The 26,994-nt window shown below is 58.6% G+C and overlaps 1 protein-coding gene and 1 pseudogene across 11 annotated transcripts in view; both read right to left on the reverse strand.

The window, feature by feature from the left end:
- The window catches only part of AP2A2 (adaptor related protein complex 2 subunit alpha 2), a 75,624-nt gene that overhangs the window by 16,123 nt on the left and 32,507 nt on the right, over positions 1 to 26,994 (reverse strand). For 3 of the 11 annotated variants that reach the window (XR_006602521.1, XM_045066800.1, XM_045066811.1), the window contains exons 2-11: positions 24,654 to 24,749; positions 24,293 to 24,361; positions 15,320 to 15,462; positions 12,897 to 13,090; positions 9,996 to 10,125; positions 7,251 to 7,352; positions 2,759 to 2,867; positions 1,911 to 2,061; positions 1,129 to 1,297; positions 27 to 164 (exon numbers count right to left, since the gene is read on the reverse strand). Coding sequence is in view for 10 of the 11 variants with exons in the window: in XM_045066800.1 (XP_044922735.1) it covers positions 27 to 164; positions 1,129 to 1,297; positions 1,911 to 2,061; positions 2,759 to 2,867; positions 7,251 to 7,352; positions 9,996 to 10,125; positions 12,897 to 13,090; positions 15,320 to 15,462; positions 24,293 to 24,361; positions 24,654 to 24,749 (1,301 nt within the window). In the remaining variant the exon portion in view is untranslated. Of the gene's footprint in view, positions 1 to 26; positions 165 to 1,128; positions 1,298 to 1,910; positions 2,062 to 2,758; positions 2,868 to 7,250; positions 7,353 to 9,995; positions 10,126 to 12,896; positions 13,091 to 15,319; positions 15,463 to 24,292; positions 24,362 to 24,653; positions 24,750 to 24,831; positions 25,630 to 26,274; positions 26,309 to 26,994 lie in introns of those variants that run through there. The other 8 variants (XM_045066807.1, XM_045066831.1, XM_045066817.1 and 5 more) reach the window with 5 other exon arrangements.
- Positions 18,527 to 18,626, reverse strand: LOC123388739 (annotated as a pseudogene).

Here is a 26,994-nt window from a genome sequence, read left to right on the forward strand (position 1 = left end):
GGAGGCACAGCGGCCGTCGGACTCACAATCTCTTCTCGGATGGAGTAGTCGGCCGTCTCCAGGTAGCTCAGCATCTCGGCCACGATCTGCTGGGCGTTGCTGCGGTCACACATGGCGTAGAGGAGGTCCACGGCCCGCTGTCGCACACTCACGTCCCGCTCCGTCTAGGGAAGTGAGGCACAGCGTGAAAAACCGCTCAAGCAGACCGTGGGTGGGGCGGCCAGGCCCCCGCGGCTCAGGCCCCCTACTCCGTCCCAGCGCTCGCTGCCGGCTCTCCCTGCAGCGCATTCAGACCCAGGGATTCCCGACACACTGCGCTCACGCAGAGCCCCTCACTCCACGTGGGCCCAGCAGCCTTGGACTGGCCGGAATCAAGCGCATCCCGGGGGTGGGTGAGAGGTGCCTCCACTGCACGGCCGCCAACCGGCACCACCTGGGAGCTTATCACAGTGTCGCTCTCGGGTCCCTCCCGAGACCTGCTCCGCCAGCCCCCACAATGTCGTGAGACCCCAGCTGCTCCCAGCACAGGACAGGCTGGGAAACACGGCTGAACCACCAAGCAACAGGCAAGGGTGAGGGCAGGTCTCTCTGACTCCTGGCAGTGAAGCCAGGGCCAGGAGCACCCAGAACCAAAAAGCTCAGCTGCCAGCACTTCTGTGGTCTCTTGCTCAAAACACCGCCCGAACATGCGAAACCCCAAAGGGACAGAGTCAGACAGCTCTTAACCGTGAGTCTGGTCAGAACCAGGGGCTCTGCAGCGGACCCCCTGCCTTTCACTCTCTGGCGCACCTCAGCCAGCATCAGTAACGCTGGGGGCGCCGTGCTGTCCCACCGAGGGCAGCCGGCCCGCAGAGGAATGGCAAGGAACGGGAGCAGGCAGCCTCAACTTGGCTCACTTTAAATTCCTTAAGAAAGGTGAATTTTCTTTTGCAAAGGGTGAGTCTTCTCAGAGACAAGGACGAAATATTTTCTCTTTCGACAAAAAAGAACAGTCTGCATCGACTCAAACATCTCCCGTGACTCGGCTCTGTGCGGAACAGGATGCTCCGGACTGCGTGCTCCCAGCTGGCCCCACCGGCAAGGAGAGAACGAGGCCCGGGATGCCGGCCCCGGGGCACAGGCACTTGCCTTCAGAGCGTTGATGACTGTCTCGATGTGCGTCTTGACTGCCTCGTGGGAGAACTCGGAGCTGGCCAGCGTGCACATGCTCTCCAGCGCCAGGTAGCGCAGGTTGGTCTCCCGGTGCTGCAGGAACTGGCCCAGCTGGTTACAGGCGCGGACGAGCAGGTTCGGCTCACTGCATAGACAGCAGAAGCGGGCGGGGAGGGGCTCCTCAGCGCGTGCCCCACAGACAGGGCCGCCCACAGGTCAGCACGGCAGGCGGCGCTCACGGCCAGCACACTGCTGGAGGGAAACCTCAGGGCCCCCCACCACAGAAGCTCTGAACTTAAACGCTGAGGCCAGTTTTGCATCTGCTCTGTTTGCAGCCACCTCATCTGCAGAAAGGCCTCAGACCAACACTGAGTGTGGCTTTGTGTCACAGGAAAGCTACCAGCCACCCACCCTCGCCTTTCCTGTGAGGTCATGGGAGAAGCCGGGCAGGACCAGAGCACCAGGAGGAACAGGAGAGGCCCTCAGGGACAGGCAGGGCCACGGCGAACAGGGCGCAAGCTCGGAGGCCAGAGAGAGCACGAGGTGCTGGAGGGGAGCAGAGAAAGGGCAACACAGGGAGCCCACACCCGTCTGCGGAGGGCAGAGGCGACGCGTCTGCATCGGGAGAGAGGGGAGCACTCAGTGACACCCCGCGGGCCTGGCATCAACGAGAACAAAACACCTCCACGTCCTCAAGAGGGGAGCGTCCTCCCACGGGGCGCGGCCAGCGGAAGGAGAGCACAGTGACCCTGACGCACCTGTCGTGGTGAATGATCAGGCTGATCGCCTCGAAGAGCACGGCGTTCTTGGCATTGGAATGCTGCACTTTTTTTGACTTTGGTGGTTCCTGAGCTTTGTTCAGAACCGTCTCTAGGCACTCGGTCAGGCGACCTCGCACTGCCGGGTCTTCTGGGCGAGACAGAGCACCGTCAGGCCAGGCCCCCACCCACCTTCCCTCCCAGCCATGGTGCCTCCCAACAAGGGGCAGACGGCCAGCAGGAGCTCCTGGTCCGACCGCGGAGCTACTTCAAATGAGAGGGTTCAGAAGCTAGGGTAACTCCCCATGAGTTTTTGTGGGGTTTTTTAAATGTTTTATTTATTTATTTGACACAGAGAGAGAGATCACAAGTAGGCAGAGAGGCAGCAGAGAGAGAGGGGGAAGCAGGCTCCCCACCGAGCAGGGAGCCTGACGCGGGGCTCAATCCCAGGACCCTGAGATCATGACCCGAACCGAAGGTAGAGGCCCAACCCACTGAACTGCCCAGGCGCCCCTCCCCATGTGTTTTAAAGCAAATAAGGTGTCTGACATTTTCGCGGCATTACGGAGCACACAAATCGAGAGAAAATAAAATCTCAGAGACACAGACAAAACACATAATATAAAAGTTTGAAAGACGGACCAAAAGATTTTTTTCTCCACCTTCATTCCCAAAAGATACAGGGAGTTCTGTACCAGCTGCTCTGGGAAGGCCAAGACGTGTAGCAGCATCACAAAGGGGCCACAGAGGAAGGGCCAGCGCCAGGAAAGGACTCACAAAGGCAGCAGACAGAAGCCACAGAGCCCAGCCCCGAAGCAGCTCCCAGAGGCCGCGGCCGCGCCGGTTACCTGGGGGCGGGTAGCACTGCAGCAGCCGCAGGAGCTTCACAGATAGCCAGGGGGCCGGGACAAAGTAGTAGGTATAATCCTGCAGGTCTGTGGATGCAGACGTCACGATCTGTAAGACACGCCAGGGGCGGGCAGGTGTCACCAAGAGAAGCCCTCCGTGGGGTCCTCGGATCACACACTGCCTGAAAAATGGCTCTGCTTGATGAGTGGAGGGTATTTAACACACTGCTCTGTCCCCGAGGTCAGGGGGCACGGCGACACTGCACTCACAGGGCAAGCAGCTGGCCACCATCGTCATCGGGGGCGGCCCCACACACTCCTGCTCTGCGATGACCACCCTACCCCGCACGCACAAACCGGCCCGTGCCACTGACCTTGAACTGCTCCAGAACCCAACCGCACCTGCACTGGGAACCCAAACTCTCCTTCGTGGACCAGGAGGCAGATTAGACACAGAGGGAGGACTCTGGTCCTCTCAGGACGCAGCTGGTGTTCTGAACCCAGCCCATGCCCTCCACCCCCAGTACAGCCCTCCAGCGCCAGCCCCGCCGAGAGCTCACCGAGGCCTGAGAGCAAGCTTCCTTCACTCCCGCTTCCATCTCCCTGGCCGTCAGAGTCCTGGGCAGGGCAGACCCGCCCTCCTCCTCCTGCACACCCGACTGCCCCGAGGACAGTTCGCTTCCATGGACACACCTTCCTCACTCCCCGAGTCAGGGAGGTCAGAGGAGCACCACCTGGCCAAGCTCCCAGCTGTGACACTTGAGGTCATATGTAATAAGCATGTTCGGGAAGGTCTCACCATGACCCCCGCCCTCAGCTGCAAGGCTGCAGCCCAGACCCAGGACATGGCCTGGGAAGGAAGGTGAGCTCCGCGCTGGGGAAGGCACGGACAGGGCTAGGGTTAGGGTTAGGGTTTTAGAGCCTACGGGCACACAGAGCAGGAAGCCAGGGGACACGCAGCACCACAGGATGGAAGGAGCCAGAGCAGGCCACCGCTGAAGCCACGCTCAGAAGCGTCCGACTTAGAAACGCACACATGTGAGCCAAATACAAAAATAAAAGCAATGAAGAATTCACCCCAAAAATGGACAAAGGAACTAGCAAATTAACCTAAGAAAGTAAAGGAAGCAAAACAAGGATAGGAACAGAAAGCTGCCAGGGAGAAAAAACAGCAGAGAGAGCCACCAAGTCAGAAGGCGTCACGCATGACAGGCTCATCGGGGAAGTGAAAAAGCAAAAGCCCCAGAGCAGGGCCGAGCTGGGGCGGCTCCACGGCCCGCCGCCGCCGCGGCCAGCACGCACGGACACTGATGACCGCACGCTGACCATCCGGACAAACTGCAAACGTCAGAAAACCAACGCAGCCGAAACCAATGAAAGCACAGAAAACACAAGCGCCCACACCTTATCAACTAAGTCGGATCCAAAACAAGACACTGTTCCACAAAGAACCCTACCTTCAAATGGCTTCACCAGTTAACTCCAGATAAAAGTGTTAGCCAAGAAACAGAAAGAAATTTCCTTCCTGTGACAAAGCGAGCCAACGGCAACAAAATCAGCAAACACAACTCGTCACGGTGAGACACTGGAGACCCCCCTCTGAGATGATGAAGAAAATCCTCTCTCGTGGTTCACACTGCATGGAGGGCCCAGTGGCAGCCAGAAAGCAGGAAACACAGATAAACACAGGCTGGGAAAGAAAACTCCTCGTCCACAGACCTGATGGGAGTACGAAGAAGACCTAACGCAATCTACAAAGAAATCACTAAGATCACTAAGTGAGGGGGCACCTGGGGGGCTCCGTCAGGGAAGCACCTGCCTTCAGATCAGGTCATGATCCCGGGGTCCGGGGATCGAGTCTCTCCTGGGGCTCCTTGCTCAGCAGGGACTTGCTTCTCCCGCTCCCTGCCGCTCCCCCTGCTTGTGTGTGCTCTCTCTGACAAATAAATAAAATCTTTAAAAAAAATAAGTTAGATCAGTGAGTTTGACAGAACTGCCAACTCCAAGATCGATGTACAAGAATCACTTGCACAAATGTACAAGAATCACTGTAAACACACAGTGGTTACAGAACACATTTAAGACATCACTCAGGCGCTGGGCGGCTCAGCAGGTTAAGTATCTGACTTCAGTTCAGGTCCTGATCTCGGGGTCCTGGGATCGAGCCCCATGTCAGGCTCCTGCTCAGTGGGGAGCCTGCTTCCTCCATCTCTCTCTAACCCCTCCCCCAACTCATGCTTGCTTGCTCTCTCTCAAATAAATAAAATCTTTTTTTTAAAGATTTTATGTATTTATTTGAGAGATCACAGGTAGGCAGAGAGGCAGGCAGAGAGGGGTAAGTAGACTCCCGCTGAGCAGGAGCCCGATGCGGGGGCTCGATCCCAGGACCTTGAGATCATGACCTGAGCCAAAGGCAGAGGCTTAACCCACTGAGCCACCCACGCGCCCCAAATAAATAAAATCTTTTAAAAAAAAAGATGTCATTAGGAATAGCATTTTTAAAATAAACTGTATAGGGGCGCCTGGGTGGCTCAGTCATTAAGCGTCTGCCTTCAGCTCACATCATAATCCCAGGGTCCTGGGATCGAGCCCCGCACTGGGCTCTCTGCTCGGCGGGAAGCCTGCTTCTCCCTCTCCCACTCCCCCTGCTTGTGTTCCCTCTCTCGCTGTCTCTGTCAAATAAATAAATAAAATATTTTTTAAAAATAAAAAATAAAATAAATCAAATAAACTGTATGGAGATAACCCTAACAACACATAAAGGAACTGCTACTCAAAAAGTTACAAAACACAAATGAGAAAAATTAAACTGACTCTCCAGATGGGCGGAGAGGGATACCATGGTCATGGATTCAAAGACTCAATACTGTAAAGATTTTACTTCTCTCAAAACTGGCCCCTCCAGTCCCAACAGGATTTGGGGAGTGGGGGAGCAAGACAGGAGGGCGTGTTCCACGGGACGTCAAGTTCCAGTAACTAGGACAGCATGTCGCTGTGCAAGATGAACAGAGACAGCGGGGGAGGGGCAGAGACACAGCCCAAGGCCGAGGGGTCCCTGCTGCAGAGGTGGGGCCGGGGTGGGGGTGCAGAGGCTTTAGCAGGAGCACTGGGACAGCTGGTATACACAGAAACCCGTCCCAAGGCAGCTTGTCAACCTAAACGTGAAGCCACAGGATAGGGAAAGACGCCACAGATGGGGCAGCAGAAGCACCAGCCGCAGAAGAAGGGCTAGCACAGTGAGCTGCGGGTCCGTGATCACAGAAGACCTCACCCAGGCAGTGAGACGGCCAGCTAGAGAGGAGCACAAGGCTCTTCTAAACACAGAGCAGACTGAAGCACACGCACACGGCATTTCTGGAGACATGTGGCCGGCTTGGTTCAACCTCACGCAACCAACAAAACGCTCGTACCTAAAACAGATAAGGAATTTCTTCTACAGAACAACAAAAAGGTGACGGCAGAAAAATGAGCGAAACACTGAAAAGGCACTTCACAAAAGACATTCAAAAAGGCAAGAAGGGGTGCCTGGTGGCTCAGTGGGTTAAGCGTCTGCCTTCGGCTCAGGTCACGATCCCAGGATCCTGGGACCGAGCCCTGCATCGGGCTCCCTGCTCAGCGGGACGCCTGCTTCTGCCTCTCTCTCTGCCACTGCCTGTGCCCTCTCCCTGTGTCTCTGTCAATAAATAAAATCCTTTAAAAAAAAAAAAAAAAAAGAGCAGCCAGGCTGCTCCACCTGGAAGGTGACGACAGAAACGCAGACTCACATGACAAGGAGACGCCGTCTCACCCACGGACGGCCGACGCGCCCAAGGCGCACAGCCGCCCCATGACCCAGCGACGCCACCTCCAGGGACCTGTCTCGCAGCCATCCGCATACAAGAGCCAAGACCCAGCCAAGCGGATCGCATCAGGCCGCTCCCCATCGCCTCAGGGTCAGACGAGGGGACGGGTCCGTCGGCTGTGCGGCACTCGTGAAACGCTCCATGGCATCGCCACGAAGGGACGGCACGCGCACAAGCCCGCCGACCCCGCGGTGCTGTGCTCTACGGGTCACACACAAAGAACACGGGCTGCTGCGGAGTCCCTGTGCACGACTCGGGACAGCGTCCGAGCCGGGTGTCCGAGTGCGGGACACGTGCTCAGGCGGCAAAGGAAAGTGAGAGGGAGGCAGCGCGGATGAGGACGGGGCTCCCCGCGTTGGGGGGCGCCACCGCACCCCCACGCCCCACCCGGCACAGGGGCTGAGCGGCGCTCGGGCAACATGACTGTGGGCTCTGCCGCTTCACTGCGGGCACTTTCCCGTAGGGACAGAACATTTCTCAAGTGGCAAAAAGGTGGAAAGAAAACCCAACAAATTCTGAACCAAGACAAGTTCTCACCCTGGATTCACAAACTGAGTTCAGTATCTTGCATTCTAAACAGTAAGCTAACAGTTAAATAAAAAACTCAGACGAACACGTATCCTGAGACCCGCTCCCATCGACAGACTTACCCTGCTTAATCTGGAGACGGCCAGAGAGACAGACGTCTTGAACTCCTCGGGGTTCTTCTGCGCCAAGGTGGTGATGAGGCTGGTGGCGGCGGTCACCACACCCTGGAGCAAACACACGACAAGTACGCACTGTGACCACAGCCAACATGCCTGCGGCTGGCTTCCAACAGTAAACTCATTTTCCAGGTAAAACTTTAAACCGAAGGGCGTCTGGGTGGCTCAGTGGGTTAAGCCTCTGCCTTCGGCTCAGGTCATGATCTCAGGGTCCTGGGATCGGGCCCCGCATCGGGCTCTCTGCTCAGCGGGGAGCCTGCTTCCCCCTCTCTCTGCTTGCCTCCCTACCTGCTTGTGATCTCTGTCAAATAAATAGTCTCTAAAAAAAAGGAATGCAATGAAAATGCAAATAAAGCTCAAGCAAGCACTGGGCCACTGCTGGTGCCCCTGGCCCTCCTCCACCAGGCTCCTGAGCGGGCGGGAGAAGGCCGGCCGCTTCCGCAGCTGCAAAGGCGCAGGGAGGGAGCCCCGGCCACGACGGAGCGCTCCTTCGGCTTTCTAAGGACAACGTGAAAGCAGCATTAAAGGCACAGATAGAACGGGCCTCCATGTCCATGTCCTGGCAAGCAACAGCGAACGGGTTTCCCTCGCAGGACAGCTCTAACAAACTCAGGATCTGCAAACACCCGTCCCACCCGGGCAGAGACATGCAGCAGAGCTCCTGAGCGTCTGCGGCTCCGCCTGGCCCCCCAGGAGGACAGAACAAGCCTCCGTATTCTGACAAGAGTCAGCTGGGACTCGCTGGCTCGAGCTCGGCTTCTCCCATCCTCTGCTGTCCCCGGAGTCTTCGTGGGAAGGGCAGCGTGACAAGACCAGGGGGAGCCCAGATGGCCCCCAGTGCCGTCCCTCTGGCCACAGCTCCCTGCCTGCCCCACGCAGACCCCCGGGCTCCTGCCCTGCTCTCAGGACAAGGGCACACAGGGGCCTGCTGGCCTCTGGCGGCACAGCCAGCCAACACTCCTGAGCCGGAGACAAAGCCAGCCAAACCTCGGGCCATCTTTAGCGACAAAGCCAAGAGGCACAGGACAGAGAAGCCACAACCACATAAAGGACAGCCACCGAGAGACCAGAGAACATGGGACGAGAAGAGAGATAGAAAAAGACAGGGTGATGGGCTGGGCCTTCCTGTGGGCCAGCGGGCCAGCGCCTCTTCCCTCTCCTCTCCGAGCTGGGCCCTGGCAGCCCACAGCAAGCATGTGCCAGGCAGCGCGGCCGGTGAGACCTGGTCGTGCACGTCCAACTGTGCAAGCGAACCACACAGCTGGGGCGACCGAATCGTGCCGTGTCAGAGGAGAGGCCCTTCTCGGCCACTGCTCTGAGCAGCGCTCAACACCTGTCGGCCACGAGGCGCAGGCCCCCTACGCTGCCCCAGCTCTGAGCCTTCAGCACCTCCTGGCCCAAGTCCAGATGTGCAGAAGCCACTGCAGCCCTCTGAGCCTGCGTTCCCACAGGCACGGGACTGGAGAGCGCCCCCGCCTCCCAGGGCTGCCGGGTGGGCAACTTGCGGCCTCGAGCCTCACAGCCTCCTGCGCAGCTTCAAGATTCCACTGGTGGACTCGGAACCTGGACGGACTGAGAGGGACCCACGCAACCTGGCGTGCACTCCCAACACCGCCTCCCAGGTGCGTCCCCCTCGCCCTACAACATGGCTGCGCTGACCGGCCTCCGTGCTGAGGAAAGGCTGCCCCGCTTGGATACAAACATCCCAGGACGCGTGGGCCATGACAACGTGGGAACAGCCCATGGGGCTGCCACCCCACAGCAAGTGTCCCGACACAGCCACGAGCTCTCTCCTCTGAGTCTGCATGCCATGACTGTTTACTTTTAGTCAATCGTCTTTTTGGAGAGGAGAAGGAATGAGGGGAGAGAGGAGAGAGAATCTCCAGCAGGCCCCACTGAGCACGGAGCCCGCTGCAAGGCCTGACTCCCTAACTCTGGGATCACGACCTGAGCCGATGCTCAACTGGCTGAAAGCGCCCTATTTTTAATTTAATTTTTAAGGTAGATTCCTCCTGAGCAATAATACAGAAACCAGCTAACAAACTCACACTGATCGACTCAAGAAAAATCTGTGTTGAATTTCAATTCTCATTTATACAACAGAATTCATGCAACGCAAAGCCGCCGCGCCCAATGTCTGCTCCGACTTGACTCCATGTGCTGAGGTCACGTCCCTGTGTGCCCCGTCGGGTGTGGACAGCACCCATGACCCATGTCTAACCACTATCACCTAGTCGCCCTGCACCTCCCTGTCGTTCCCGACGACACAGGGAGGACACACGGGCCTGGCCTGTGCAGTGGCCATGCCAGAGCATAGGTCAGGTCACAGGACACCCCCTCAAAACCCCAGGGAGAGAAGCACACGCTTGCAGTGCCCTCGCCAGACAGGGCATTTCCAGAAGACACTGGTTTCTGTCTTGTTCAGCTGCCCAGCCGCAGCATGCAGGAGGCCCTTCCAATAACGAGCTCTGCAGTGAGCCAGAGGCTGCATCTGCGTTATCCTGTCCCCGGGGAGCGGGGAGCCCCTCCCCCAGCCACAGAGGCCCCCAAGTGCTCACACACTCAGTGGGCTGAGCTGTGATGTACCCCCCCCAGCATCATGAGAAGCCACACAGAGCTGCTTTCACAATGGCGATTCCAGAAACGGTTCCTCGGTGGGGCGCGGGGGGACACGAGTCCAAAGACATTTACCAAATGCTGGTCGTTGAGAAGGTGCACCACTCGGGACGTCCAGTCTCCCATGGGGACGAGATCAGGAGACGTTCGGTACAAACGCAGCAAGCACAGGGCGGCGCTCTGCTTCACACTGTCCATGGTATCTCTGAAAGACAGACACCAGCGTCACTCAAGAAGGCAGCCGGCTCCCCACGCGGCCCCAGCTAGCCGAGCGTAGCCCCGAGCCTCACAGAGAAGAGCCCAGAGGAACCGGGGGACCAGGAGGCTCCACCCTCTCCATGTGCTCAAGTCCACACCCCCTCCTGCGAGAGGTCTTGGTGTGGACCGGGCCCGGAAGGCGAGACGGCTGTCTGCTCCGAAGACTTGCCTCGGACCCCACCACGACCCTCAGCAGAGCCCTGCCAGGAAGCTCTCTTCTCCAGAAATGTCCGTTCTGGTATTTTTCCCAACTGCCGCCCAGGACCTTGGCTGTGCAAGACAGAGCAGACTCAGCTACTGTTCCTCTCTGTCTGGGTTCCAGAGAACTTCTGCGTACAATGCACTTAATAACACACAGTCGAAACAGACAGCGTCGGAGCAGCGACCACCACAGAGCCCCCGGCGGTTAAGCACAGCGGACCAGAGGGAGGGCTCCTGCGCCGCGGCAGCCAGCGTCTCGGGCACGCCGATAACACCGAGAAGCCAGGTCAGAAGGGCGCACACCCCAGGAAAGGGGCGTTTGGAGGGTTTCCTGTTCAGGCGTCCATGTTCGCGGAGGGCACACAATGTTCCCGATGCCCGTTTACCCCCTGCCCACCACGCCCAGCCGAACTCCGCGAGCCGCCAGGAAGCCACAGGCCCGCCTAGGAGAATCCGCGCAGGCGGCGGGAGAGAGAACAAGTCGGCGTTCTCAGAGTCCCGGGCGAAGCCGCGGAGGCGCTCCCACGCACAGGGAAGAGAAGGGCCTGGGGGTCAGCCTTACCATCCGCCTCCATGGTTGCTTTCTCGTTCCTAAATGAGTCCAAGCCAAGGTGAGAATCCCCAAGCCGCTCCCCACTCTACTCCAAAGAGAAATCGCCCCAGTCAAATGCTCCGTCAGATACTAAAAGCCCCGGGAGCAACAGGTCCGTGCCCCTCTCAGGCCACACACCGTCCTCGTAAGCAGTCGCAGGGCAGCACGCCCCGCAGGCCTCGAGGCCCAACTGTGCCGGCTTCTAGCCAGCGTGCTTCTGCGCTCGCGATCGCCTCCCCACCGCGCCGCTCCCGCACCGCTCCAAGGCCAGCAGGGGAAGAACCTTCACGGAGAGGGAAGTCCAACATCCAGTGACCCTGGGGAGCCCAGGCAGAGCGCTGCCTGCTTTGTCTCGGACCCAGGGCCCAGGAGCCGAGTGCCAGCTGAGCCCTACACCACCCCATCCCCAACATGCCAATTCTGACACAGTGACTTGACTCTGTGACCTGGACTCTGACAGACACTTCAGCAGGGCAAGGCCCCACCTGGGGCCCCAGGCCTCACAACTTGTAGACACAACTGTCCCCTGGCAGCGGCCTCTCTCTCCTCTCGCCCATCCGCTTTGGCTTGTCGAGGCCGGGCCGCGCTGCACACCCTCTGCGTCCTTTCAATCTGCAAATGTGTCCATCCTTTATTTCAGGAGAAGGTTCTTGAATTACCACCTGAATACTTACCAGAGATGACCTGTTCTACACCTCATTCATCCAAGAGGTATTTATCAAGCCTGTACCATATACCAGATATGGTTCAAAATGCTGGAAATAAATCAGCAGCCGTAGTGGACAAAACCCTCGGGCCCCAGCGAGCTTTCCCTCTGAGGGCGGAGGCGGACAGTACACAGACGCGTTCGCTGGCGTGCGCCAGGCACAAGGAAGGGCCTAGGCAGCAGCCGGAGGGAGCAAGACGGTGAGGGAAGGCCTTGCCAGACCCGGACCAGCCCTAACAAGGAGGAAGAGAAGCCTCAGGCCCTGAGCCCACACCGACCCCGGCCATCTTCCGGACGGACCCGAAGCCTCTTCCGTCCCGGTGACTTTGCTCTCGGGGTGCCCGCCGTGCCCTGAAGCCCCCATCAGCAGGCGTGGAATGGCATCACCTCGGCCCCCCAGCAGGTTCCTCAGCTCTGCAGCCCCTTCCAGTGCACGACCTGACACTGGCGCACCGTCTGGGAGCCGCCCCACTCCCAGTCTTCCAGGGCCTCGCGTCCAGCCTGGCCTGTCTGCCTCTGGCACACGCCTCACACACCCCTCCATGGCCTGTAAGGCCACAGCCCTTCTGTTGCTCATCTAGGCCAGGGCTCACCCCCGAGGCACCGCGGACCCTTAGGGCGGGGCATCCCCAGCACCACCAGATGCGCACCAGCACCCCCGGAACCCACGCCCACAGCACGCTGGCCGTAGTCTGCTCACTGCCGGTCGCCCCAGAGAAGCTGTTCCCCCAAGTCCTGATGAACTGCCTGGGACTGGGGCTCTTGTGGAGCCACACGCGTCACCAGGGTGTGGCCCAACTCAGCTGAGTCCTGGGACACCAAGCAGGACCCTACCTCCGCCGCGCCCCACGGCCCCGGACAGCCCAGCCCAGTGTCAAAGTCCTCCCAAACTGCCTGCTCAGCCCTGCACGGCCTCTCCCCAGACTCAAGGGGGCAGAGGACTCTCAGGATTCGAGTAACGCTCCTGAGAGAGCAAGGGGCCCTGGGCCCCACCACGGGGCGACTGCGGCCCTCCTTCCGCGGCCCTTCCCGGTCAGCTGTGGTCGGCAGGCTCTTCTTCCACGTACTTTACAACCGCCATGTACCGGGGGGCAAGGGTATGAGTGGACGTCCCCAAGCACCTAGACGCACAGGCCTCCCACACCTGAAACAGGCAGATCAACTCCTCCGATAAATTCTTCATGTAATTACAGACCCGACTGACTTCACACAGACCTACCCAGCTACGAGGATTTTCGGAATCTCCCCAGCGAAGGCCTCGGCCATCTCGCGGCTGCCCACGTTGGCGATGCAGTGCAGGGCCAGACCCATGAAGGTGGGGTTCCGGCTGGCCAGGTCGTTCTTGATGGCGTTGTTGATGAGCCGGATGAGCTCGCTGTTGGAGTTCACCAGCACAGAGATGAAGAGGTAGCCCTGGGTTCCAGAGAGACAGGACAGACGCTCGTGACCACTGGAGCCCGCACAGGACAGCAACGCACACATGTGCAGCCCTCGGGAAGCCTCCCGAAGCCTCCAGTCTGCCTGTGTCCCGCACAAGGAGTCAGGCCGCTCTGAGGAAAACAGCCGTTCCGTGAAGAAGCAGGGTCTGCTTCCAGCTTTGCCGTCAGGACAACCCTGCAGGACACATCTAAGAGGCATGTAGCCAGATGACCCCCGGTCCCCACCCCCGCCACCAGTCCCACTCACCTAGCCGTGGTGCCATGTGAGCAAACTGGACTCACTGCCACCCTGAACGGGGGAAGCCTGACCAGAAGGCCCTACGAAAGGGCGGCGAGCTCCAGAAACCCTGCTGATTGCAGCTTTAGCCTCTTGCCCTCAGCTTCCACTCAGTACTGACCAGACTCCAGTCCCGTGTCATCCCTCATCCACACCCTTCCCAGGCAGGGGGACACAGTGGCCTTCCTGAGACTCACCTGATCCCTGACCACGCCGGTGAACTCCTGAGCAGCTTCCTGCTGGTCTTGGGGGAAAGCCCCCCCCCCCACACCCACCCACGTCCGCTCTTCCACTCTAGCCACTGCTGCCCCATGTTCGCTGCCCGTGCCCCTGGCCAGGTGCTACCTGCTCTGGCTGCCCCCATCCCCCAGTTAATTCCTCCTCCGCCCGGGCCCACGCCCAACGCCCTGCCCAGGGGACCTCCGTACTCGCCCACCCCCTTTGCCGGCTCCCGGAGGGCCTGTTCCCTGCGCACCGGCCACAGCTGTTAGTTCTCTATCTGTGGGCTGGATGACACCATCTCCTCACTAGGACGGAGAAGGGCCCACATCTGCTTCTGGCTCCTATGTCCCCAGAGGCCTCCCAGCGAACTGCGTGGTCCATGGAAGACACCCAAATTCTTACTGGGTAAATACCAGTATTTTACAAAATTCCTGGGGGACCTAGCTTTTTGTTTGTTTTTTGGGTTCTTTTTTACTTGCTGTAAGTTAAATTTTTAGACAGAAAAAACTGTTATTTTGCAACATGGCAGAAAACATAAAAGTATCATCATCCCAAGAGGCGATAGACCTTAAGCTACGAAGTCTGAGACCGCTTCAGGCGCCCAGGTACTGGCACCATCTAGGAAGCCTCCAGAAGCCGGGAGCAAGGCAAAGGCGCACCCATTTACAGCTCCAGCTCTTAACCCGTGTAGCTGTCGTGTCCTTGTCAGAAACAGAAAGTTGTGCAAGAGGCCACCAGGAGAAGGGGTCTGTGCCAGCGCGTCAGCCCGGCACTGCGGGGAAACAGGCACGCCCACAACACCCATCACGTCCAACCCAGGCCTCGTGCGGCACCGGCAGACCCGCAGCGAATTCCCAGACTGCAGGGGGTTGTAAAAAAAGATCAAGAAAAGGGGCGCCTGGGGGGCTCCGTCAGTTAAGGGTCTGCCATTGGCTCGGGTCATGATCCCAGGGTCCTGGGACTGAGCCCTGCGGTCAGGCTCCTGCTCCGCGGTCAGGCTCCTGCTCCGCGGTCAGGCTCCTGCTCCGCGGGGACCTGCTCTCCCTCTGACACTCGCCCTGCTCGTGTTCCATCTCTGTCTCTCTCTCTGTCAAAGAAACAAATAAAATCTCAAAAAAAAAGAAAAAAGAAGAAGAGGGAGGGGCGCCTGGGTGGCTCAGTGGGTTGAGCCTCTGCCTTCGGCTCAGGTCGTGATCCCAGGGTCTTGAAATTAAGCCCCGCATCGGGCTCGCTGCTCAGTGGGGAGCAGCAGGGAGCCTGCCTCTCCACCTGCTTGTGATCTCTGTCTGTCAAATGAGTAAGTAAAATCTTTAAAAAGAAAGAAAAAAAGAAGGAAAGAACTAGAAAACAAATGGCCACCTTGGGGCGCCTGGGTGGCTCAGCTGGTTAACCTCTGCCTTCGGCTCAGGTCAGGATCCCAGGGACCTGGGATCATCGGGGCTCCCTGCTCGGCGGGGAGCCTGCTTCCCCCTCCGCCCCCTGCTCCCCAGCTCGTGCTCTCCCTCTCTCTGGCAAGTAAGTAAATAAAATATTTCAAATAAAAAAAAGAAAGAAGAAATGGCCACCTCACCAGAAGAGTGTCCCACAGGGAAAGAGCCCCTTCCATCGGCAGGACGGCTTCCTGGAGAGGGAGGCCCTGGAGCCACCTCACCAGTCTTCTCTGCCGGCCCCACCCCAGCCCTGCGCCCCTTCAGCAACACTCACGATCTGCTTCTCCGTGTATCTGTTGGAGCTCAGCAGGTTCACGGCCTCCATGTGCCCAAAGTCAATGTCATGGCCCAGCAGAAAGATGAAGAGCAACTTGCAGACGTATTTTTTTTTACTATAGCCATCGAGAGCCTTGTCGCCTACGGAACAGGTGGGGAGGGCGGGGAGAGCGGGGAAGTCCTCAGCCAGAACCAGACAGCAGAGGGCGCGGGGGCTGCCCCAGAGAGGCAGGCGCCTGCCACACGCACGGCACAGTGCTGAGTGCCAGTGATGTTTCTAGACCGGACGGTGCGCGTCAGAACCCAAAACAGAAGCCGGAATCTCTGGCAGCAAGAGCTCCCTCCCAAGACAGCCCGGGGCGGGGCAGGCCAGGCCCCGGGGGGCCTCCCTCCACCTAACAGAGCCCCAACTTATACATAAAAGTCAGTCTTTCAAGTAAGTTTATTAACATAGGCAGGTAAGCAGTGCTCTAGGTGACCCCCGTTTCACTTCAGTTTTAGGACAAATCACCCACCCACGGAAATCACACAAGAGCAGCGGGGCGGGGAGGGTCGCCTGCATGGCTCAGTCCCTCGAGCGTCTGACTATTGGTTTGGCTCAGATCGTGATCTCAAGGGACGTGATCCCAGGGCCAGGGGACTGAGCCCCATGCCAGGCTCTGCACTCAGCCTGTCCCTGTCCGTCTGCCCTCTGCTCCACCCTCCAATGCCCAAGCTTGTTCTTTCTCTCTAAAATAAATAAAATCTTAAAAAAAAAAAAGAGCTCTGCAGACCTCTCCATCATGGCTGTCTCGGCAGAAAGCCTCCGAGGGACACGGCTGCCCGATGGGCCTCCCACAGTTTGCAGTGAGGACAGGAGGAGCTCCGAGGCCCCTCCGAGGCCCCACCCTGCCCGTAACGTGCACCCAGCCCCTCGGTGCGACCCCGGTGCCCACGCCGGCATCCGGATTCCCTGTGCAGGCCCAGGACACTCAGCTGCCTGAGGACAGTGTCCCCCTCTGCGCTCCTGACAGCCTGGCCCCGGCCAGGCCAAACCAGCGACCTTCTCTGCTCTCCAGGGAGGGACCCCCTTGCTCCAAGGAGGGGCCTTCAACTCTGTCCTCCGGGGGACTCTCCTCCAGCCCAAGGGGCCACACTCCCTCCTGCGTCACCTTGAGGAGAGCTCAGGACTTCCCCCAGGTGACCGTCCCTCTAACCCACTGTGGTTCCACTCTCCTCACCAGACCGGTCTAGGGGTCCTCCAAATGTTGGTTTTAGCACGGGCGAGAACCGCCTCTAGGCCAGGACTTTCTCACCCCGAAATCGCACTCTCCTGCCGGAAAGGGCGCAGCCCGCGGCCCGGACCAGAGGACAGAGGCGGCGGGAAGGCCGGCCACGCACCGCACCGCGTCTGACTGAGGCTCAGGGTCCAGTCTGTGCCCCTGGGGCCCCCCAGCTTCTCTACAGCCCCCTCCCCAGGGGCCAACACGGAGCTGAAGCAGGACCGCGGAGCCGGTGGCAACCCGGGCGCCGGGCCAAGGGCAGGCGAGTCCAGGGGCGGTGGGGAGCGGCTGGCCGCGCGCACGCACACACACACACACACACACACACGCACACACGCACGCACGCGCGCGCACACACACGCACACGCACGCACGCACGCAGCGAGAGCGCCCCCTGGTGGCACCGTGGCCCTCAGAGACCCCCTTCAGGGCTCTTTCCGCAGGACCTTTCCAGAAACAGCGACGCTCCCGTGGCCTGTGGCGGCCTGTGGCTGCGGGGGCTGAGGAAGGCGGCTGAGAGCCACGGGACGCAGGCAAACCCTCGCCGTGCTGGAAACGATCTGCCCGCGCATGCCGGCGGCGGCAGGAATACACGTAGCTTCCAGAATCCGAAGTGCACATTGAGGACATTGTATTGTGCGTGAAGGTCTCGTGAAGCCGACGGTCGAGCGCACCGGGGAGACGAGCACAGGCGATGCCAGACCCGCGCCGAGCCCCCGGCGCGCTGCAGCCTCACCGTGAGCGTCACGCTCCCCACGGAAAGCCGTGGTTAGTTCAGTCCCGCCACACCCACAGTAACCTGAGGTCTTTGTGGGCACTTCTTTATTCACACGTGCACCCCTAGAACTTAAGGGCCACCCAGCGGCCACTCCGGTAGCGTCTACCATCTGGTAGACTGCAGCCGAGCAGAGACGCGCCATCACCGTGTCCTTGTCAACGCTAAGTCAGCAGCCGTTTCCCAGTGGGTTCAAGACAGCACGCCGGCTCCCAGCACAGAACTACCCCATTCCACCCCAAAACTCAGGGGCTTAGGTGACAAGCACCAACTTCTTGCTAATGAGCATCAGCAGGGGCGGCCTCCAGTCAGCGCAGATCTAGGCCTGTGCAGATGCCTCCCTTCTCTTCGCACAGCAGCCCCAAAGCACGTTCTTCTCAAGGAGGCGACGGGAAGACCCCCAAGGGGCGAGTGGCCACGAGCTTAGGTTTGGAAGTGGCACACAGACACTGTCTACAGCCCGTGGGCCATGTCACACGCCCAAGCCCCACACCTTTCCCCTGCAGCAGAGCTCCCCGGTGAAGCCATCGGCCTCCAGCTCTCTTGAAGACAAGGTTTGGGATCAGAGATGCAACTTCCTAGTGTTCCTGGGACAGTCACGTTTCATCACCTTTTGTTTGCTGGCAAGTGCTTCATTGCACACGTATTCGTAACTCCCCAAGGAGGTCTCCTGCACAAAGATCGCCTCCGTTTCCGTGCGCATCTGCCACTCCTTCCCTCTCTTCCGCCCCTCCGGCCTGTCCTCCGGGACTATTTGCTTCCGGCCCAAAACACATCCTCCAGAATTTCGTGGGCTCCATTTTTGTCTGAAAAAGGTCCATTTCAACTTCATTCTTAGAAGACACGCTGGCAGGGCACAGCCTCCAGCTGGTTGGTGAGCACGCGGCCGTCGGGCAGTCCGCCATGCGCACCACCGCCTGGCAGCACAGGGCACCCCCCGCCTGGCTACTGCCTGGACCACCCGACGCTGCGCGCCTGCAATCCCACAGTAACGTGTCTACGCACACGTTTCACTACAGTACGGTAAGTTTTATGCATTTTTTAAAAGATACACAAATTTATTAAAATATTGAAAATATCTAACAATCTTTTGAAGTCAGAAAAATAAACTGTCAATGCATAAAATCTAGAAAGGCAGAATTAGGAATTGGATTTCAAAGGATTCAGGAGAAACAAATGATGGCGGCAAAGCCTCACCGGTGCTGGCCTGAGGGCTTCCTCCATCCTCGTCAAGGGGACCGCAGACCCTCGCTCCTCACACACACGACTTCCCACGATCTTAAAGCTGTACACCCCCCTTTCCTCCTGGGACACCAATGACGCCTCCCAGACCCTCTCAGCGGCCCCTCTCTGCGGCCTCCGTCTGCCCCCGTCTGCGCCGCATCCGGGCTCCCGTACCTGGGACGGGTTTGGTTCTCGCCTGTCACTCAGAGCACGAACCCCGCCGCAAGCACGGGTGCTGTTTGAGACCCTGAGTCCTTCTTTCTGGTTACTGCAGGCCTCGGTTCTGGAAGGTCCGTCTGGTCCTACCACGATTCGCCACGTCCCCTTTCCCACCAGAAGTCTCCTGCTCAAAAGTTCAAGCACACCTTTTCTTGAAAAATGGTAGACGGACTTCGGTACTGTGATCTGAAATCCGGTCTCAGACTCCCGGTAATTCCGCCTCTGCTTCTTGCTCGTGCTGTCGTGACGCGCTGGTCACAGCGACCACATACCGGACATGCTGCGTGAGAAGTCGGGTCTAGGATTCACGTGTGCCCTCCTGCAGGGGTCGTCTCCTCACCCGAAGCCGGTGTGAAGTCTGAGGTTCTGTGGGACACTCGGGGGCCCGAAGGCCCGCTGCACGTCCACGACAGTCCGCCCCTGCCCTGAGGACCTTGCCTCTGAGAGTCTCAGTGTAACGTGGCAGACCCTCCCCTTCTGGGGGGGTTCCAGGCTTTGATCCTCTCCTGGAGCAGGACTGCCCACGGCCGCCCGCTGCATCTGTCCTGGGCGTGGTAGGACAGCGAGGAGCCTCCCAGACCTCTGCCCGCCAGACGGCAGCAGCGCACCGGCTCCCGGTGGTCACGGCAGCCTCCCGGTGTGGCCGTGTCCCCGGGGAGGCAACAGCACGCTGAGAGGTAGCGCGCCTCAACCCTCACGGAGACCAAAATGTCTCGCGGCTCGCTCTTCAGGGTCAGCAGCCGCTCTCAAGGCACAAACAGCTCAGGGCTGTCCTCGCTTCTGTGGACACGACGTCTTCCTAGAGCAGCCTCGGGAAGCCCCCCCCTTTCTTCTTGTCACTCTGTTAGACTTTCAAAGTTCTGTGTACGATTGTGTCTTTCTGTTTTCCGCAGAAGACATGGCTGACGTCTGCACCGTCCGGCAAGTGGCTTCCGGCCACACACGGCTGCTGAGCCCCCGAAGCGTGGCCGGTCTGAACCGAGTGTGCTCTGAGCATAACCAGAGTCCAAAGACTCGCATGGAAAACATGTAGGATACCTCTTTATAGGAAGAGAGACCTTTTTCTGTTGACCACACACTGCAACAACATTTTAGGCATACTAGACTGAGTAAATTAAAAGTAGGTTTCTTTAAGTTTTGGTTTTTTGTTTTTTAGTAACGTCTGCACCCAGCATGGGGCACAAACACACAGCCCCACGTCAAGAGTCACGTGCTCTTCTGACCGAACCAGCGAGGTGCCCCCAGAATTAGTTCCATCTGCTTCTCTTTTAAATGTGGCTACTAGAAAACTGAGACGCACGTGTATGTCTCCGTTAGTGACGTGCACTCCGTTTCTCCCAGATGGCGCAGACCTGACTTTGCTCATCAGCCCTAACTGCAGCACACGCCCCGGGGTGCGCGCTCCTGAAGACCAAGGTCGGTCTTCTCGTCTCTGTCACCGGTCAGGGCACACACATGCAGCAATGCCAACTGCTCCACAGAGGAGAGGGAAGCTCTTTCCCATCTAGGACAGCTTGGCTCAGGCAGGCACCAAGACCGAAGAAACAACAGATGCCTTGTTCGCTCCCAAAACATTTACACCAAGAATCTGAAGGCTGACCATCCGAAGGGCCGTGAACTCTTTCTCAATGACAACACGATTAACGCCTATTAGGCATTCACTTTCTATGCAGCGATTTTTACGGATCTCCAAACGTAGATGTAGCCTGTGCAGCGGACGCAGACCCTCCTTCAGTTAAGGACCGGAGCTGCGGAGTGTGGTTAGCGGCAGGGTCAGTCCTGTCCGGGGCTGCCTTCCTCGGCTGAGCAAGCGGATGCAACAAGCGCCCAGCCGATCCCACCCAATGCAGGCGCCTCTCACAGCAAGCTGCACCACGAAGCTCGCGAACAGGCCAGCGGCTCCACGGGCTCCTCCGCCTGCCTCCAGCCCTCTCCCTCCCTCAGTTCTCACGGGCCCTCCTCTCTCCGAAATCCTGTGTCCTCCAAGCCCACCTCAGCACCTGCTTCACAGAGAACCGGCCCGAGAAGGTCATCAACACCACACGTCGCAGCTGAGCAGACACAGGGTACGTGACGCGACCAGCATCGGAGCAGGAAGACATCTGCAGGCGGGCAGAGCGCCCTCACTCTGGACCACCACGTGCTGGCCCTTGGAGAGACAATGAAAGCCACAAGTCCTCCCCCGAGAAGACCCACAGACGGCAAACGAGCGCACAACACACGCCATCAGGGAAACGCAGATTAAAACGAAAGTGAGACCCCCTCCCCCCAATAAATACATAAATAAAATCCTCACAACAGTCGTGCGCTCCCTGTGCGCACCTGCCGGGACGGCCCAAAGCCAGCCCACGGGCGGCACCAGAGACCGGCTCATCTGTGTGGCTGGTGGGACGCACGGTGGAGCGGCCACCCTGGGAAACCGTCTGCCGGCTTCTCACCCAAGGACACGCACTGTCACCGCGCGATCCGGCGGTCACGCCCCCTGGTCTCCACCGAAGGGGCCGGGAGCTGACGTCCACACAAAACCCGCCCGGGCGTGCTCGCGGCAGCTTTGTCTACAGCTCGTGCCGCGACTTCCGTAACCGACCCAGCTTGGAAGCCGCCGAGGTGTCCTTCAGCAGGTGGCCAGGCTGACCCTGGCCTGTGCATCCGTGACAAAGAGAAAGGAGCCGTGAAGCCGTGGGAAGGAGCTTGCGGGCACCTGGCAGCGGGGAGGAGGCCGGTCTGAAAGGCGGCGTCCTGAGCTTCCGGGAAAGGCAAAACTACGGAGACGGTAAAAGACGAGTGGCGGCCAGGGTTTGAGGGGAAGGAACGGAGGAACAGGCAGAGCACAAAAGATTTTCAGGGCAGTGAAAGTACCTGCCTGACGCCATGATGGTGGTTACATACCATCACCCCTTCGTGCAGAACCACAGAACACACACCGCGAGTCAGCTGTGGACTCTGGGTCTAGCGGTGCACGGGTGGCTCGGGTCATGATCCCAGGGTTCTGGGATCCAGCCCCGTGTCAGGCTGCCTGCTCAGTGGGGAGTCTGCTTCTCCCTCTCCCCCTGCTTGTGTTCCCTCTCTCTCTGACAAATAAATAAATAAAATCTAAAAAAAAAAAAAAAAGAAGACAATGACAATGACGATGTGTCCATGTAGGTTCATCAGCTGCAGCAAATGCGCCAGCCCGGTGGGGTGTCGGTAACGGGGAGCGCATGTGGCGGCAGGGGCATGCGGCAAATTTCTGTACCTTCTTCTCAATTTCACGATGAATCCAAAGAAATAAAATCTTAACAAAAACAAATTTCTAGGGGCGCCTGGGTGGCTCAGTGGGTTAATTCTCTGCCTTCAGCTCAGGTCATGATCTCAGGGTTCTGGGATCGAGTCCCGCATCGGGCTCTCTGCTCAGCGGGGAGCCTGCTTTCCCCTCTCTCTGCCTGCCTCTCTGCCTACTTGTGATCTCCGTCTGTAAAATAAATAAATAAAATCTTTAAAAAAAATTTTTTTCTAAAAACATCTGAGCAATAAAAGTTACAGACTCCCAAAATGCATGCGCGCGCGCACACACACACATATATTCCAATGTGTGCGTACATATATGCAAAAGCGAACCTCACACACAGTTTCAGGAGTTTCAGGCCCAGTTAAAAATACGAAAACATGAAACAAGGCCGTCACAAGGAGGAGAAAAGACAAGGGTGCAGGAATTCCGAATAGAAGCCGCCCCCAAAGGACGGCCCGCGCTCCAGAGACCCAGTCCACCTGCCCCTTCTGCAAGCCCAGCAAGTCTTCTGCCGTAAGAAAAGGACCGCACCTGCAACACGGGAGTCATCTCTCGCACTGTGCGCCCAGGGGCATCCCAGATGCCTATCACGGATCTGTCGGAAGCAGGGGCACGTACCGTGACTGGATAGGTGCCCGGGCGGCAGCCAGTCGACAGCAATGCAGAGGACCCACAACCCTGGCCGCGCCACCTGCCGTGGGCCTGTCCCGCCGCCTGCCAGTCCAGAGACATTCCAGGGTCCGGGGTCTGGATCCAGACCTTCAGAGCCCTCCACGTGTACGGAGTGGATGTGAGTGTGAGTGTGAGTGTGTACAGCCGCAAGCATGGCAGTGTGCCTGCGGGCACGGACTGGAGGAGGGGTGCGCTGCTGGGTCCCCCAGGGCCCTGAAGACCGTCATTGGCCAAGAAAGCCGTGAACATGCTTGCTTCTCCTCAGAGCCAGTGTCCCAACACTCTGGGCAAGGGCAAGGCTGCCTCACCTGCACTTGCCTGTTGGACCTGGACTGCCCTCCCTCCTCCCCTGACTTCCAAGGCCTGTGGGCTGAGATTCCGAGCCACATCCTGTAGCCAGAACAACCCCTTTGCAAGTTCAGTTACTTCTGTAGCAGAGGGGGGCTAGGTCGGGGAGCGCTGTCAGCCACAAGCCCTGAAATAAAGCAGCGGATGAAAGAAAAAAAAAAGGAAAAGAAAACAATACTTTCCCGAGCACTCAACAGAGAAATACCCAATTCCACTGGTTTCTGCATCACTTAATGACACAGGATATCCATTCTCGAGTCCTGAAAAGCCATCCATTCCTAGAAATTCCGCCTGCCACCCACCCCTCCAGCTCTTGGACTCAGGCCTAGCCCTCTCCTCCTCTTGCTAATTCCGGGCTGCGCGAACGCTTGAACTGGATCTCAAACCCAGAAAAAGCAAAGGCTTCCAACCAAGGCTCTCCAGTCAAGACTAAAATCCTATGCCTGACAGTTCTTCAAAATGGGGGTCTTTTCTCAGGGAAAGTGGCGGTCTACTGAGAGGGTGAGGTCACGTCCACTCCTCATCCACAAAGCCAAACGGGCTTCCGTATGGGAGCTGCTGATTACCTGCACCCCAAACCCACGAGCAGCCTCCGGGGGCGCCTCTCTTTGAGACCTCCACCTGAACCGGGTCAGGGACAAGGCTGTGTCCAGCGAGGGGCCGCCCGACCTGGTCAATTCCACATGAGCTGTCTACGTCAACAGCAACCAACGGCTTGACTTCAAACACATCTTACTCCTGCGGCCCGGGCTGGCCCAGTCAGCTGACCGTCGGACCCTTTGATCTCACTCAGGTCCTGATCTCAGGGCTGCACCGCCCAGCATCGGGCTCCGCACTCAGCAGGGAATCTGCGTGACAGTCTCTCCCTCTCCCTCTGCCCCTCACACTCACTCACTCACTCACTCTTTCTGTCTCATAAATAAAAAACTAAAATCTTTTAAGCAGATTTCTTTTTTTTTTAAAGACTTTATTTGGGGCGCCTGGATGGCTCAGTGGGTTAAAGCCTCTGCCTTCGGCGCAGGTCATGATCCCAGGGTCCTGGGATCGAGTCCCGCATCGGGCTCTCTGCTCAGCAGGGAGCCTGCTTCCTCCTCTCTCTCTGCCTGCCTCTCTGCCTACTTGTGATTTCCGTCAGTCAAATAAGTAAATAAAATCTTGAAAAAAAAAAAAGCCCTTTTTATGAAAAAGATTGAACATACTTACCTTTAAATTTTGATCTAATGTTTGCCAGTTCCTTGTTTATTCTCTTTATTTCTGCTTCTTTACTTTTACCTAAAAAAAGAGAACACAAATGCATTTTTACTTTAAGTGATTTCTATGCAAACATCTGTCCCCTGACAAGACCAACACGTCAGAATCAAAGGCAGAACCAGTGCTTCTAGGAGGCAAGGAAAGAAGCAATCTCCCAGCAGCCGAAACCAGCAGGGAAGTGCTTGGGACAGAAGCTGGGGCCTCACACAGGGCCCCCGGGTCAAAACAGGGCAAGTCTGTAAAAGCACCACACAGGAAAGCAGCCACAGCAGGACAGGACAGGAGGGCTCTACAGCGCCATTTTCAATCCTACCTTTTGCCACAGTTCTGGAACCGAGAGTACTCAAACACCTGCTAAACACTTTCCACAGTGAGTCATTATCAGCTGAAAGTTTATTCCTAAAATTGACTGTTACAGCCACAGGCAATTTTTAAAAGTATGAAGTTTTAACTATAATATGCTTCTAATTTTCTCTACGAAATGCACCAACCTACGAAGTCTGGTAAATGCACTTCTACCATCTGGGATGAGATCTGGAAGTTTCCCGCACCACGTGTAAAGGAGACGGAGAGCACGCCACATGCCTGACAGCCCCAGACGCTGCACCGGACCCAACCCCACGACGTCTGCGCGTGGCGCGTGTCCGAGGAAGAACGGCCATCTGGCCACGCTCGGGTTCACTCCGCCGTGGCCAAGTGTGGAAAGGGAGGCCTAGAGAGCGTGGGAGACCTTCTAGGGCTACACAGGTGACAAGTACTGTAAAAGTCCAAGAAAGGATTCCTCCCACGGGACACAGAGAGTTGGAGACGAGAGCACATCTCCGTAAACCCCCGACTGCGTGGGAGCAGGACGAGGTTCCCTCTGGAGCACCGTCTCCGGGCTAGTCCTTGCACTGCCACCGCATTCGCAGGGGGAGCAAAGGCCTCCAGAGCAGCCCCCCCGAGCACCGCCAGCCCCACGCGCTCTACAGCTGTCCAGACACAGGGCGCATCCGTGTCCTCCAGAAACGCTCTCCACATGCTCAGCCCTCGCGGAACTTACGTCACCTCCTCCAGCAAAGCGACCTCCTCCTGTCCGGGACACTCCCAGAACATCATTCTTCTTTTACTACCAACTCGCTAAAACACAGGGCCCTAGAAAGCCCCGGCAGAGCAGCTGGTCAAGACAGGGCCATGTGGCCGGCTCACTCACCAGGTGCCATCTGAGTGCCAAGAGGTAGGTTAAAACGACACTTCCTGGGGCACCTGGGTGCCTCAGTGGGTTGAGCCTACGACTTTGGCTCAGGTCATGATCCCAGGGTCCTGGGATCGAGCCCCGCATCGGGCTCTCTGCTCGGTGGGAAGCCTGCTTCCTCCTCTCTCTCTCTGCCTGCCTCTCTGCCTACTTGTGATCTCTGTCTGTCAAATAAATAAATAAAATCTTTAAAAAAAAAAAAACGACACTTCCTGCGCTTGGGGAGTCACTGTTCCAGGCAGGGGGAGGGCAGGAGACCTTTAACAGAACACGCACGGCGGCCGGCTCTGGGGAGCGAGGGGCGCAGGCAGGCACCGGCACTGGCCCTGATGTCACGCAGGCCAGAGCTGGTCGCGGGAGTAACAGAAGGAGCAGCCAAAGGCTCCCTGAAGGGTCGGGGAAGGGACAGGGAACAGGTGAGAGCAGTGGGCTTTAACGGCCCAGGGCGGCAGGTCAAGGGCCACCTGTTGCTTACACAGGGTTATCTCTGCCGAACCCCGCTTTCCCGACCTGGAGCAGGTGGCCATGGCCACAGCGCCCCGGCGGCCCCTGCTGACGACAGGCAGCTTGACCCACGGCAAACCGCTGTGCAGGCGTGTGCGGCCGAGCGTGCCTGTGTGCGAGCGCGGATGTGTGTCTGGGTGTGAGTGTGCACCCGCGAGTGCGCACCCGTGACCCCTTGTGCACGCGCGCTTCTCACCGGCGTACAGGAATCCACTTCCGCCCGGCCGCACCTACGCGGCCCTACAGGGCCGGAGAGCCGGAGGGGCAGGAACCTGTGCTGTGCAGCCGTAAGGGGTCGGTCCGGAGCGGAGCTCGGGGTTAGAAGTGACGTTAAATGAGCGGGACCAGCTGTCATAGGAGCCACAGGTCTTAGCCGGGACTGGAAAGCGTTAAATCAAACTAGAAGCGCGTGAAGCGAGAGGCGTTACCACCAGGACAGACACAAAAACACAAGCGAGCCAGGCGGCGGCTGCGGCGGCGGCCTCGCACCAGAGCTTCCTCGCAGCGGCCGCTTCCCGGCAAACACAGGACCACGCGCTGCTGTCCCGCCATGGCCGGCGGCGAGGCGTCCCTGGACAGGGGCACGGGCATGGGCGCACACGCGGGGGGCCGGAGAGCCAGCGCGCAAGGCCCGACTCGCTGCTCGGGGGCAGCTGCCGTCACCCGGCAGCGCACTCCCTCCCCGGGAAAACCCCCAAGGCCACAGGCCTCCGCGCAGCTCGTCCGCCGAGGTCGGAGAGAAGAGAGCGGCCGGCCCGCCGGACCGGAGGGAGGGAGGCCCGAAGCGGACCGGCGCGAGCTCCGAAGGCTGAGCCTGGGGCCCAGGGGAGCTGAGCCGCCGCCCGCCGCGCGCACACCGGGGCCTGCTCCGAGTCCCGCCGAGCAGCAGACGAGCGGAGGGTCGGGGAAGGCCCCG

Source organism: Mustela putorius, unplaced genomic scaffold (assembly GCF_011764305.1).
Source record: "Mustela putorius furo isolate JIRA1106 unplaced genomic scaffold, ASM1176430v1.1 tig00000127_pilon_pilon_pilon, whole genome shotgun sequence".
NCBI lineage: Eukaryota > Metazoa > Chordata > Mammalia > Carnivora > Mustelidae > Mustela > Mustela putorius.